The following is a 15,062-nucleotide window of genomic DNA, read 5'->3' as shown; positions in this document are numbered from 1 at the left end:
AGCACCACACTCCTCTTTCTCTCCTCATACATAAATGCAATACACTGACACATCGTTTTATTTATTCCAGATGCTAAAGCTTGACATTTTCAGAGCCCAAGGAAACATATTTTTTAGTTTATTTGGAAACATAATCATGTTTATACATTAAATGATTGAAATTCCATCTTGGATTAACAATTCACTGGGTCTAATTTTGCATGTATGTGTTTATTACATACCAGTATTTAATCCTTAACTCATGCAAATGTCAGTTTCTTGCATCTCATTTAGAGACCATAGCTGCTTCTTACTTGGATGCTTGCGAGTTAGCATTGTTGTGTGTGTGTGTGTGTGTGTGTGTGTGTGTGTGTGTGTGTCCGTAGGGAGGCTACCCTGCTGCTGCTGCCGCTGCCGCTGCCTATCGCTACGCCCAACCTGCTGCCGTAACCGGAGCAACCGCTGCAGCTGCTGCCTACAGTGACAGGTGAGGTCAGCCCAGGACACTCACCGATGGATGAGACAAACACACCTTACAGTATGACTCACATCCGAGGTACAGAAGTGATGCAGGAATCAGGAGGCTCAGGAGTCGCATATGGGCACTTCTCGATATGAAGCCTTTTTCCTTTCAGACATCGTGGACTTGTGGTCTCTTTTCCCTTAGATGTGCCTGCTTTATCCTTCATCACCCACAGTAAGGTTGTCAGGTCCATGTTTTGTTCTTAGTATGCACTTGATTAGTCTTATTATTAGCTGGAACTTCCTTTATTTCAGCATGCAGATTATTTGGTGGATAGATTGACACTGTGGCTACAGCTGTTGTCCCGTTAGTAAAGACCCCCTCAGGTTACAGCCAAGCAGAAGGACTTTTACTGCATTTCCCATCGTGATATTCTCTTATACATCTACTGGCTGACTGCTTACTGTAAAGGTAGAGTATGTAAGATTTTCAATATTTTCAAAATAAATTAAACAAAAAAATAACTACAATCATAATTATTTAGTTTTTTAAACATGTAGGTTCCAGTCAGTCCATATTTGATGCGTTATTAAATTACAAGTTTAATTAATGACAAAGACCCTTCCTGAATGTTTTCTGACCAGTAAAAAGAAAAGTACTTTTTTTCCACCAGTAGGGGGAGTATAAGCCCATTTATTGCAGAGCGGCTCTGAGCTACAGCTCACAAGCGATTCCTACCCTCATTGGAGCTGGCAAGGAGGAGGGGTAAGGGTTTTGCTCATTACTGCCAACCTGTGGTCGTATGTGGAGGTAGCAGTTTTGTAGTTTTGCTCACGACCTGGTGTTTGCTACCTGGTGGTGGAAAGAATCGCCTTGAAATCTTACATACTCTGCCTTTAGCACAGAGGTGTCTGACTCTCCTGCAGGATTTTCCATGTATCCCTGAGAAACACACCTGGCGTCCTATAAAAGATTCCAAGAGCCAATGAGGCTCTGCACAATGACTGATTGGTTTGAGTCAGGTGTGTTGGAGCAGGGATACATGGAAAACCTGCAGGATTGTGGCCCTTGAGTACCGGAGCTGGACTCCCCTGCTCTAGCATGTGTAGCGTCGTTTACACGCCACTGCCTGAACTAAGTGCAGCTGAGTGAGGAGTGAAAGGAAAGCAAAGTAAGTGATGCTGGTTAGTGTTTGGACTGTGTAAAGAACTGGTCTGCTTACAGAAGAAGAAAGGAGGCAAGAAGAAGGTGTAAAGCTGCTGAGATCTGGATATTTTGCCCTCATACCAGCTACAGACGCAGACTTTTCTTTTTACTTTAATAAATCTTTGACTTTTACGGACATATTTCCAAATGTTTGACGAATAAAAACGATGAAGCAACGGCGTAAGAACAGTCGTGTCCACCTGATGTGTCGGGCTGCACAGCTGCTCTGCATGGACTGAGGAAGTGATGAAATGAGAAGCTGTTGATACTAGACAGCAGACATGAGCAGCACCAGCTACGTAATGTTAAACTTTTAATGTGAAAGAAGTGATTTTTACACAAAAAAACATCAGATTCTGTAAACTTCTTAGTAGTAGAAAAGTAGAGCCCGAGGTTTGTCTTTACTGGCATGAATGATCGTGCTACATGTTAAAGTTAATCCCAGTACAATTAGAAAAAACCAGAATTAAAAGGGCTGTGTTAGAAGAGATGCTGGGAAAATAATCTCTCTTAAAAAAACAACAGCAGTTTAACAGGAACAGAATATACTGATCGTGTTATAAGTCACATCATAAGGCTCATATTTCCTCTCTGTGTAAATCCAGCGGGTTGTTAACATATAAAAGGAGCTTTTAAATGTCCACCTTTTTGCTTTAAACTCTTTGTTTTGTGCTTGTATTTGTAGTTACGGCCGGGTGTACACTACGGACCCTTACCACGCTTTAGCTCCTGCTGCTGCTGCTGCTTACGGAGTGGGAGCCATGGTGAGAAAAACTGACATTAACTCTGCAAACATGATGGTCGTTGTGCTTTTAAAGTGCTCTGGCTGATGTTACTGCATTTACCACCCCGGTTCCAAAAGAGTTGGGACGTTGTTTAAGATGTAAATACAAACAACGCAGGGATTATCGAACCTCATAAACCCAGATTTTATATCCAGTAGAACAAAAGCAACATTAGAGACTCGTTACAGGGAGAGTATTAGCTCATCTTAGCGCCGTTTCTACCAGCAGGTTTGGGTCAGTACAGGGTGTGCTGGTACAAACACTTTTTGCGTTTCTGTACCATAATATCTCACCCGGAGCGCCCTGTTTTTTTTCTTTCTGACCCTTCTGTTATCCTGCAGTCGAGAGTCAGTCCTTCCTGTCCGACCAGAGCAAAGCTGCGGCGGCATCATGTCTGAATATACAGTGAAAAACGTTTCTTATTTAAAGCCACAAACCAAACAGAAGGAACAGAAACCTGAGGATGTCCAGCACTCTCCTGTTTTATTGTCATTATAATTAAAGGAAGACGTCGCGTCGCTACGATGTCATGCTACACATAGCTGACACATCTGTCGCTAGCCGGCTGATATCCTGCCTGCAGGATTAATGCATGGTGGGCTGTGACAACACAACCGAGACCTGCTGGTGGGAAGCAAAAACATCCGAACATAGCTAGAAGAGGGCCAGCGAAAGGCTGGGAACGTAAATGGGGCGAGTCAACTGGCGGCAGGTTGGTGTGATGGGAATAAAGGAGCATTTCAGAGAAGCAGACCCCTGCAGATGTACAGCTGAGCAAAAGTCGACTAACCAGAGACAAACTGCATCTCAGACGTCACTAAATGTTTTTATTTACAACTCAAGCAGCATCCCGACTTTTATCTGGGAATTAGTTTGTGCTATAAATGAGCTGATGTGTGGATTTGACATTTAATGGATAAATCTGCAACAACAAACGTATGAAGGTTTCATTTCCCAACTCTGTGTGTTTGTCTTGCAGGCCAGTTTATACCGAGCAGGATACAGTCGGTTTGCTCCGTACTAAAAAAACAAAAACAAAAAAAACCCCACAAATCCCAGCCGAGGAATTTCACTTTGCTCCACAGTCCCTTTTCTCAGCCCTGTCTGGCAGGAGCTCCCCTCCATCTCTCTGCAGGCAGACTATAGTGACAACTCACACGTTTGTTTGTTTGTTTGTTTTTTTCTCCTGTTTATTTCCCTTTGTGGCGAGAAGGATCATTGCCACATCATCAAGTCAAACTCTGGCCTCTTCTGCCTGTCGCTGACATGGAATCAAATCATTGAACAAACTTCCAGGATCATTACTCACTTATAAAAGAAAAGTTAAAAAAAAAAGGAAAAAAAAAAGCCGGAGCTGCTACTCAGAGTCACGAAGCAGGATTTTTTTGGGATGTTTTTAAAAACAGAATGGGACCCCTGAAGGAGAGAGACTGCTGTTCCTGTTCGATCCAACACACTACATACAAACCCCCTTTTTTCCCCCTGAAAGTGGCCGACCTGTAATCTGACCCGCACACACACGTTTACTTTCAGAAAGAACTAAACTTTTTCTCTCCATTTGTTGAAGCAAACTATAGAACTGCCACAACACTACTGTATAAAGGTACCCTTGTTTTTAAACACTACATAGACACAGAGCTACCCCCCCCCCCCACCCCCACCACCATCGACCATCTAGTTTGTTGTTATATTATAAAAAAAGAGAAATCAAATGGAGTGTTCGATTAAGACGAAATAGGAATTGTTTCTTTTTATTTTAACTAGAATAATGAGCGTCAATCTGAAGGGAAGATGGATCAACCTGACTGACAGCAACCACTGTTATCTGAAAACAACCACGAATGATTTCCTCCTTTTTTTTTTTTTTTTGTCATTTTCGAACATTTCTCTTCGTCCTCTGAAGTATGAAAGGAAGTCCAATCCAACAAATGAGACATAATGTTTAAGACTGTGTGAAAATGACAAGGAAAAGCAAACCAGTTGTGTTTTTTTCTGCATTACCTCAGCTTTCTCTGGCATCTCTTATGGTTTGTGTTTTGCTGCCTTTGATAAGAAGTTGCGTAGAAATGTCGCGGTTTAAAAAAAGAAAAGAAAAAAAAGGATGCATTTGGTATTTTTTCTGTATTTTTTTTTGTCCATTTGTTGCTCAGCTTTCCACATTTCAGCGACTTTAACGTCAGCACTAAGAAGGAAAATCCTCCTCTGACTGACTCCACACACACGCGTGTCCATTTTGAAACATTTTCACACACACACACACACACACACACACCCTCCCTCCGTGGCTCGTCTTTGATCCGTGAGCGTTTCTTCCAAAAAAGGACTTTGTGCGTTTCTGACTCCTGAACCGCCGAGCCGTTCCAGCTGCAGCGGCGATCGCAGCGAGCAGACGGATCAGATGGGACAAAAGAACACAAACAAAAGGGAGATTTAGCAGAAGCGGAGAGGAACCAATCACCTGCCAGTGGCTGAAGCTGGAAACCAGAGTCTTTACGGGCTCCAGGACAGAAACTGTGTCTGATCTCAGCTCAGCAGAACAGCCCGGGTTAGAAAGCAGTCCAGCACATTGCAGTTGGAATGATGTATGAAAAAAAAAACAAGATTTCTTCATCAGTTTTCTACTTTTAGTCATTTAGTCACAAGTTTTCATCCTTATGTAGTTTTACCCCCCCCCCCCCCCGCCCCCCCTTCCTTCTGAATACTTTGACATAATTTACCTAACCGGTGCATCTGAAGGCATCTGGACTCGGTAAACCAAACTACCGGCTCGCCCTGACCCCCTTCATCTCCTCACTCTCGCTAACTTGTTACTGCTATTTGCCTTGTTGTTTTGGTTCCAAAGATTTTTAAGAAGAAAGCACATTTTGTTCTGATGTTTCTGTGGTTGTGTCTTGCCTTTAAATTTTTTTTTTTTTTTTTTTTTTTTTTTTTTGCAGTATTTGACATTGTGGGTTGAAGCTGTTGTTTTTTTGGTTTTTTTTTTTTTTTTTTTTAAAGTACGGAGATATAGCAGCTCCCTAGGAAATCTTATTAAAGCATCATCTTCAAGAGAAAAGACAAAAAAAAAATGTTTAAAAGGTTGCAGCAGCTTGAGATTTTTCTGACCTGCAAACACTTAAATTTTGAGTCACTCTTAATTTATTGGTGCTTTTTTTTTGTTTTGTTTTGTTTTCCTGCTTTCACGTGAACCGTTTTAGATGTGGAGGTATTTGCTGCAGACAGACGGAGACATGAGGGATTCACTGAAAGACAGACGGGTAGGACACAGGAGGATGTTTAGAATGGCTTTTCTCCGCAGTACCGAAGGGCCGGTCGCACAAAGCGCGGGGGGTGGGGGGGGGAAGGGACCCTGCAGCCCAGTGGTGGCAACCTTTCTGAACAGTGGAACAAGGTGTGGGCAGTTTGCTGGAGGTGAGAAGCTGAGCCGTTAATCATTAGCTGACAGGATAACAATGTCCCCCGCTGTCTCTTTTGAGGGGGTACGGTGCGCTCAGGGTGGAGCGGGACAGCGTGACGAGGGGTGTGTCGTTTTGTACGATTGTGAAACTGTGCAGTAGGTCCAATGAATATTATTGTCCAGCATTACCTCCTTTCTTTTTTTTATTTTTTTATTTTCCTTCTTCTTGTTCCTTACAAGTATTATCAGAAGTGTTGCTATGCATGCTTTTGGGAGAAAAGAACGGTGTCCCGTCTCTTTCTTTTGTGCATGACTTCAAATCATAGTGCTGGAGGAGGAGGATGAGGTGCGATGAGGAAGGTCCAGTGTGAAGCGTCTGAATGGGAGGGGAGGGGAGGGGAGGGGGACTGGAGACCCAAGTGGCCCACAGCAGCTTTACGACACCTGAGTCAGCCTCCTGCAATAATCTAGGTTATCTGCTCTGCTCTGTGCCTCTGACCCCTCCGGACCCCTGCGGTTTGCTTTTTATGGTGATGATGAAGCTCCATGATGAGGGTGATGTTGGAGGGGTGAAGGAGCTCGCGGGGCAGCAGCGAGCTGCAGCGGTGTGTTCGCTGTCAGCTTGTTGTCATCGCTGCTAATTGGAGCAGATCTCATTTGGGAGGCTGTGAACTCGCCACAGAGGTGTGCTGCTCGGCCACAGAGGTGTGCTGCTCGGCCACAGAGGTGTGCTGCTCCCTGCGCTGCGCTCCAGTCCACCCAGCGGGAGATGTGTGCTTCATAAATGGGTTCAGATTGCATGTGGAGGGTGTTTTTTTTTTTTTTTTTTTGTATTTGGTCACATGCTCTTAAAAGCTCATTTATCTTTTTTTTTTTTTTTTTTTTTTTTTTTTTAAATAAGTGACATGTATTTTCTCACAATGTGTTATTTTGCCATCCTTGTGTCTGCCTTCTGTTTATTCTCCATTATTATTGAATGTATATAATAAATAAACTGTTTGGTTTTTATTCTGGTCTTTGAGTTTGTTTCTGTCCAGCATGGCAGAGTCAAGCACTACTGTAAAGTTTTTTTTTTTTTTTTTATCACAAGCACGTTCCTAGATTTGGCTTTCAGTTTGAGTCCAGGCTGACTGCCGTGAAGGTTTCCAGTGGATCATGATCTGAAAGACGAGTTGGGAACCGAAGCACATCTCTGACCAGCCTGAAAACATTCCTCACATCACATGCTCCATGTTTAATAACTCGTCTGGTGTCAACTTTGGACTTTTATTCCTCCCAAAAAGGCAGTTCCTGTGCTGCAATAAGCTTCTCTCCCGCCTCCTAAACTTTCTCCTAACAGCCGAGGGGGGGGGAAGACAATCTGGAACAGGCTTTAATTGCATGTGGAGTTAATGGCTGTAAATGGGTTGGATGTGGCAGGAAACCTCATATCCCTGCTAATTGCTCTAATGCACAAGAGGCCAATTGCCAATTTGATGGCAAGCTCTTTTTGAGTAATTGAAGTCGGTCTAATTGGAAGAATATATGGAGGACTGTGTGATAAAGGAGTGAGAGTGGGAGAGATTGCATCTGGTGTCGGGAGCTGACCTTTGTGGATGGAAGACCACAGGAGGCCATGGTGGGAGATGTGTGGAAATGCCATCAACTTGCAGCAGTTTGTGATGACATTGCCTGACTGAGCTGAAATCCACTGTCCACATCCTGCAATCATCCTTCAAGTGCCCAGATGTTGCCCCCTGGTGGTGAAGCTGCGACACTGCCTTTGAGGCCATGTGTGGATGAACTGGTGCCTTTTTTTCCCCAGGCTAAACGACCAAAAATGTTTCATATGTGCAGGTTGTGAGCAGAAAAAGCAAACCAATATGGATACATTTATTTTAAAAAATTTTTGTAAAATATTCTGCAAGTGTTGTAAAGAGAGGTGCATGAATCACACACGCCGCTGAAGCGTTGCACCATCCTTCATTTGCAGGAAAAACGGCAGAAGTGAAAGAGTGCAAACAAGTAGAAAGTATTTTACATAAAACAGAGGAGGAAACCTCCTGGACGAGCATTCCTATGATTTCTGTAATCTTCAGGAATGCTTCTCCAGACTTCTCATTGGATGTTTTTCCCATCATCCGTCCAGATGATCCCAAACTTCCTCAGTAAAGTTGAGATCCAGGCTGGTTTTCACTCCAGTTTCTGCATCATTCACCATCTTCCCCCCCCCCCCCATCTAGATGCATCGCTGTTTCAGGTCTTTGCTGGGTTTTCAGATGCTGTTTCTTATTTTCTTCTTTCTCCACTTTTAGAAGGATACCTTGTTAATAGCTGTTTGGGAATAATTTAGTTGCAACAATAGTATTTCTGCATCCAACAAGATGTTTAAATTTGGACATTTTCATAGATGCAGCTAAGAAATGGAGAGAAGTGGCTGATGGTGATGAAGTGCCTAAAGAGACCATTTTATTAATGGTTCTTTACGTGGCCTGTTTAGTTTGTTGTGAACTATTTCCTTTGAGTTACGTCCCTTTTTCTAATCTTTGAACGACTCTCTGTGTTTTATGGCTTAATAAACCCTTACAATTGGCTGATGCAAGGACTGAACAGAAGATGAGTGAAAAAGCAGCAAATTTCCATATAAAACCTTTGGAAAGAGCTGCAGAACTACTGCTTAAAAATAACTTTACAGACTTTTAGGCTCCATGGAAACTAAGCCATAAAAAAAAAAAAAAAAAAAGAGGGCTGGCTCAGGATTTGAACACACAGCTGTAGCTCTACTTCCACAAAGAACCATGTTTTCATGCAGGAGGACCAGCAGAACCCTCGAGCTGTAACTGAAGATGAGGATGTTAATCGGTGATGGCACGAGCCGTCCTACAGTGCTGACAAGTTTCCTGTCCTGTCCTCCTCTCTGTCTTGTCTCATCTCATCCGATGTGTCTTCCTTTCCAGTCTCACCTCCTCTCTGCCCTCCCCTGCCGCCGTGCATGGACATCAGTGCTCCTCTCAGCAGCTTGGCACCCACAGACCGACAGCTTCACGCGTCCTTCATCACCTGGAGGTCTTTATATACTACCTCAGAGGAAGACGCAACCCAAACCTGTAGCAGAGACTCACTTCCACACATAACGTGGATTTTCCATCCCGTCTTGGGGATGAAACTCCAGCAGAACTTATTTACATATTTATAAGGGCTCAACCTGGCCGTGTTTATCCTTTGGCTTGAGACATCCCAGACCGTGTCGTTTTATTCCTGTCCATAATATTCATCGTACGGTTCAGTGTAGTTGGTGGTCTGAGGACGAGGAATGCTGTAATCTTTGTCTGGGTCGATGTCCTGAAACACAAAATCCTAGCTGCATCAAGTCATGGCACGATGAGCTGCTTCTGCAGCGGTGAAAAGGTCACAGAGTGGGATTATAAAGCACGTTTAGCCAGTTTGCTGGAATACTCACTGTCATGGAGAAAGCAGACTCGTAGGGGGAGCATAGCCTCGACTCAGGTCCCCTGCCTGCAAGGAGACGAGACACGGTGAGCTGGTCCATCTTTCATCACAAAGATGGACAAAAAGACCGGACTTTGTTGGTGCATTCAGTCAACGTAGATTAAACACCCAAATACTCTACTTTTCTTCCTTTTTTTTTCCTGGTTCCCTTTTAGATCAGAGTGGAATCAAATTATTTTAGGACTCTGAGTTGAGACTGTTCAGGAAGGAATCTGTGACTCTCCCACAGGTGAAAAGTTACGTAAATAAACAAAACCCACCCACATACTAAGTTCACACTGAAGTTCTGCAGCTTCCATGTAAAGCAGCTACTATTTATATTCCATTAGATAACCCTGCTTTAAAGGTGGAGTATGTAAGAGTTTCAATATTTTCAAAATAAATTGAAATAACTACAATCATAATTAGATAGTTTTTTTTTTTTTTTTTAAACATGTAGGTTCCAGTCTGTCCATATTTGATGCGTTATTAAATTACAAGTTGAAGTAATGACAAATGACAAAAAGCACTTTTTTTTTTTTTTTTTTTTTTTTTTTACTGGTAGGCAAACATTTAAGAAGGGTCTTTGTCATTAATTAAACTTGTAATTTAATAACATCAAATATGAACAGACTGGAACCTACTTGTTAAAAAAAAATCTAATTATGATTGTAGTTATATTTTAGTTAATTTAAAAAAAAAAAATTGAAAATATTACATACTCCACCTTTAAAATCCTTATCTTTTCCGTAAAGCCACCACAGAATGAGGAATGTGTCTGTTAGTGGCTTTATCATCATTAGAGACATCAGCGCCTAATTAAACAGCATTCAGGTGGTTTGTTTGAGAACTCTGAAGCATTTTACTCCAAAGTTTTTTTTTTGTTTTTTTTTTGTTTTTAACTTCATGTGTGTTTCACAGCTGAAACTGTTTGGACCCAAACCTAATGAAATCAGAGGTCTTGTTACTTGATTAACCATCCGACAGGTCACAGGAGAGCAGTTATCCAGTTAATCAGCTGATTGTCTGATAACTTGGCAGCTTCTTTGGTAAACACACACTTCCTTTTTTTTTTTCCTATTTTAAATGTTAAATGATTTGATTGTTTTCTAACTACTATCAGGGCTGGGAATGTTTGTAGGTTTGAAGCAATCTGTTGATTAAATAAGGGAAATAATCTGCAATCTAATCCTGAGCAAAAACAATCAGATCTGGTTGTTTCATTCATGCAAACAGCAGTTTTACTCTCCTGATAGAAAACAGGGAGTTAAATCTCTAAGATCAAACATGCAGCGAAACCCCCTTCAGCCCCTTTGCTGATGCTGCAGAAAGGGACTTAAAGGTGGAGTATGTAAGATTTTCAATATTTTAAAAATAAATTAACTAATAAAATAACTACGATCATAATTAGATAGTTTTCTTTTAAACATGTAGGTTGCAGTCTGTCCATATTTGATGTGTTGTTAAATGACAAGTTTAATTAATGACAAAAAGCACTTTTTTTTTTCTTTTTTACTGGTAGGCAAACATTTAAGAAGGGTCTTTGTCATTAATTAAACTTGTAATTTAACAACACATCAAATATGGACAGACTGGAACCTACATGTTTAAAAAAAAAAAAACTAATTATGATTATAGTTATTTTTTTAGTTAATTTATTTAGAAAATATTGAAAATCTTACATACTCCACATTTAAATAAGTCCGGAATGAACATCCTACAGCGTCTCACCTCTCCTGGTTTCGCCATCATTCTCAAAACTCCCATTTTCTCTTCCTTCTTTCTGGCTTCCCAGTCCGGGAATGTCAGCGTGAGGGCTGGTCCAGCCTGCGAAGCTCAGAGGGACATCCTTAGATATGGCCTCCCCCCTGCAGAAGAAGGTGATCTGGGACAAGCCGTGCCCCAGCAGTAAAACCCAGCCGTTTGCCACCAAGGCGATGCTCAGCACTGGGTCGTCCCAGTTTGGCCGGCGGCCCACTTCAGAGTTCCCCCTGACCAGCATGGTGATCCAGACCACCCAGATGCAGGCGGAGACCAGCAGCGTGAGGCAGAGCAGCACGGCCTGGACCCTCCACTGCTGGCTGGTGGGCCCGGTGTAGCTGAACGTGAGGCAGGAGCGGCACCAAACGTGCAGGGAGAGGATCAGCCCCACAGCCAGGAGGCACAGCACGTAGATCTGCAGCATGACAAACTCCTCCTGGCTGTACTCGCACGGCTTCTTGTCCCGGACCAGCACAATGATGAGCCACTGGGTCGAGATGATGACCTGCACGAAGAAGAGCCCCAGGGCCACGGCGGGCTCCCCCCAGCCGCGGGCAGCTGCGAAGCCCAGCAGGGCAAGGCAGCGAGCCAGCAGGCAGGAGAAGGCCAGGGAGAAGAGGACGCTGAACAGGAAGATCCTGGTGGGGCAGGTCTGAGGGGTGAGGCGGATGATGAAGGAAAAGGTGAGGGCAAAGATCCCAGCTGTGGCCAGCAGGAACATGGACATGCAGAGCACCACTCCCCCGATGCTGTCGCGCTGGTGCCGGGTGGATACACAAGCACACACGGACCAGACCAGCAGGCCTAACAGGATCCCCACACTGAAGAGGAAGCCTGTAGAGGCCAGGGTCTCCAACACAATCCCCCATGCTGCCCGGCGGTCACACAGATACCTGTATACTGGATCCAGGTCTGCGCCGCAGCCTCGCGCAGGCTTCAGGATGGTTAAGTTTGAGTTAGGGGCCTGGGTGATGGTGGTCGGACTCACTGAGCTGCTGTTAGTCACCTGACATAGACAGGTGAGAGGGGCATAGAGGAGGAAGAGGAGGGCTAAACCTGATTTGTGCTTCATGAATGAAGAAGCCATCCTTCAGGTCTTTCTTTTTAAATCTCCGTCGACTCAGTGGGATGTTTTCCTGTGACAAAAAAAGAAGACACGTCAGTCCCCATCAATAAATAATAAGCCTAAACTTTAGCATGGCATAACACAGCTCAGAGCAGATGAGCTAAAAGGGAGAGAGGTTTAACAGGGAGTAACATGCCAGAACAAAGCAGAGAAGTGAGTCTTCAGGGTGGAAGGTACAGAGAGGGGAAGAAGCAGAAAGATCCCTCACATTGGCTTTATTTTACACTGTACAGGTCAGACTGGGGGTTAGAGACAGAGATATTCACTCCTGATGGAAGATTTCTACTTCCTGCAGCCTGCAGCGGAGGCTTTGTTTCCTTGTGATAGGTTTAAAGATGACCTTTTAGCAGTTTTAACTCTAAAAAAAACACGATCCCTGCATTGACTCAGACCTTGGTTCTTGTAGCCGTTCATGTTTTCATATAAAAACGTACAAAAAGATTCTTTCCACTTCATTATAAGATCACAGAGATTTACTGATTTGAATATGAAGCGTGAAGCATTTTCACGAGTTGCCAGTGAAAAGTTGAGATTTTAAAACAAAACAGCATAATTATAAGAAGGAAAACATTTGCTTTTAAAAAAAAAAAAAAAAAAAAAAAATTACTCACCTATTATTCTTTTGGATGTGGATTCGAACTCTACAACTTTAAATCCAAAGTTTGGCTTTAAATATCTCTCATTGTACGTTCGTAACACCTCTTAGCATGATGAAACACTCAGAAGATGAGGAAGAAATCACAGAGAAAGGATTGTTTTCACCTCAGAACAACAGAAGTCTGCACCCCGAATCATTCTGTCCCCAAAAAAAACCCCTCCTTTCTGTCTGCTTGGGTCCCTCCCTGAAAGTATAGGTGGGGCTCATACACCTGGAAGTGATGATGGCAGTGAAGTCACACCCCCATAGTTCTGAAATTCCAATAGGAATTTGCATCCCATTGGTTGATAAAGCAGACAATGTGTTGGAGCAACTGTGTAATGATGATCTGAGGTGAGGTGAGTCCAACTGACCAAATCTGACTCATCACGGTGTCGCCGGGACACAAAACAGTAGCAGCTGTTGCCATAGTTACTGGTAAATCATAGCAACAACATTTGAAGTAAGGTAGTTTGCCTCGGAGGGGGAATTGGATCAGGGACAGAGAATGCTTCAACTGTTGCTTTTTGCAAGTCCTTACAAAACACGGCAGCTCATGCCTGAACAAGCGTTCGCAGGGTGTGTTTAGTTTAATCTGAAGTCATTCTTCACCTGGTTTCATAAATCCTGGAGAGCCTATCCTTCATCTGTTTCATTTTTCAGAATTTATGTTGCAACACCAGAACAGATGCACATGCATGGATGCATGCTTAGTATTTGAAAGGCAGGAATCGTAAGTATCAGGTAATACACTTTTCCAGGACATTTTTATTAGTTTTAGATATTTATCTGTTCACTAGAGCTAATATCAGCCAACAACACGGCAGAGATTCAGTAGCATGGTGGAGGCATGTATACTGCTCAAAAAAAAAAAATAATAAAGGGAACACTGAAGTAAGACGTTGTAGATCTAAATGAATGAAACGTTTTTATTAAATACTTTGTTCTTTCCATAGCTGAATGTGCAAAATCACAACAAAAATCAATGAAAATAAAATGTATCAACGCATGGAGGTCTGGATTTGGAGTTATACTGAAAATTAAAGTGGAAAAACACACTACAGGCTGATCCAACTTTGCTGTAATGTCCTTTAAACAAGTCATAATGAGGCTCAGTAGTGTGTGAGGCCTCCGCGTGCCTGTATGACCTCCCTACAACGCCTGGGCATGCTCCTGATGAGGCGGTGGATGTTCTCCTGAGGGATCTCCTCCCAGACCTGGACTAAAGCATCCGCCAACTCCTGGACAGTCTGTGGTGCAACTTGGTGTTGGTGGATGGAGCGAGACATGATGTCCCAGATGTGCTCAACTGGATTCAGGTCTGGGGAACGGGTGGGCCAGTCCTTAACATCAATGCCTTTGTGTTGCAGGAACTGCTGACACAACGGTCATGCTGGAGGATGTTGCAGGCAGCAGAACGTTCTCCACAGTGTCTCCACTCTGTCACATGTGCTCAGTGTGAACCTGCTTTCATCTGTGAAGAGCTCAGGGCACCAGTGGTGAATTTGCCAATCTTGGTGTTCTCTGGCAAATGCCAAACGTCCTGCACGGTGTTGGGCTGTCAGTACAACCCCCACCTGTGGACGTCGGGCCCTCATACCATCCTCATGGAGTCTGTTTCTGACTGTTTGAGCAGACACATGCACATTTGTGGCCTGCTGGAGCTCATTTTGCAGGGCTCTGGCAGTGCTCCTCCTTGCACAAAGGAGGTAGCGGTCCTTGTTGCCCTCCCAGGACCTCCTCCACGTCTCCTGATGTACTGGCCTGTCTCCTGGTAGTGCCTCCATGCTCTGGACACGACGCTGACAGACACAGCAAACCTTCTTGCCACAACTCACATTGATGTGCCATCCTGGATGAGCTGCACTACCTGAGCCACTTGTGTGGGTTGTAGACTCCGTCTCATGCTACCACTAGAGTGAAAGCACCGCCAGCATTCAAAGTGACCATCAGCCAGAAAGCATCGGAACTGAGAAGTGGTCTGTGGTCACCACCTGCAGAAACACTCCTTTATTGGGTGTTTTTTGCCAATTGCCTAATATTTCCACCTGTTATCTATTCCATTTGCACAACAGCATGTGGAATTGATTTTTAATCAGTGTTGCTTCCTAAGTGGACAGTTTGATTTCACAGAAGTGTGGTTGACTTAGAGTTACATTGTGTTGTTTAAGTGTTCCCTTTATTTTTTTGAGCAGTGTAGTTTGAGCCAACCATTGTTTATATTGGTTACTAGGTCACTG

The 15,062-nt window shown here is 43.4% G+C and overlaps 2 protein-coding genes across 2 annotated transcripts in view; one reads left to right on the top strand and one right to left on the bottom strand.

Moving 5' to 3' along the window:
* LOC306765292 (RNA binding protein fox-1 homolog 2-like) overlaps positions 1-4,033 on the top strand; it is a 55,367-nt gene extending 51,334 nt beyond the window's left edge. Inside the window, exons 11-13 of the mRNA XM_079252704.1 lie at positions 366-466; positions 2,334-2,412; positions 3,413-4,033. Of these exons, the coding sequence (XP_079108830.1) occupies positions 366-466; positions 2,334-2,412; positions 3,413-3,457 (225 nt within the window). The 3' untranslated portion in view covers positions 3,458-4,033. The remainder of the gene's footprint in view (positions 1-365; positions 467-2,333; positions 2,413-3,412) is intronic.
* A 5,028-nt stretch (positions 4,034-9,061) lies between these two features.
* Positions 9,062-12,146, bottom strand: LOC306765865 (retinoic acid-induced protein 3; the record flags this gene model as incomplete). The annotated part of the gene is made up of 3 exons (XM_079253384.1): positions 9,062-9,151; positions 9,270-9,325; positions 11,030-12,146. 3 exons carry the CDS (start codon positions 12,144-12,146, stop codon positions 9,062-9,064), a joined length of 1,263 nt encoding a protein of 420 aa, XP_079109510.1.
* Positions 12,147-15,062: the final 2,916 nt, after the last annotated feature.

Source organism: Telmatherina bonti (genome assembly GCF_933228915.1).
Source record: "Telmatherina bonti genome assembly, chromosome: 14".
Lineage (NCBI taxonomy): Eukaryota > Metazoa > Chordata > Actinopteri > Atheriniformes > Telmatherinidae > Telmatherina > Telmatherina bonti.
Note: the sequence above shows the minus strand (reverse complement) of the source record. Positions and strands in the feature narration are given on the sequence as shown.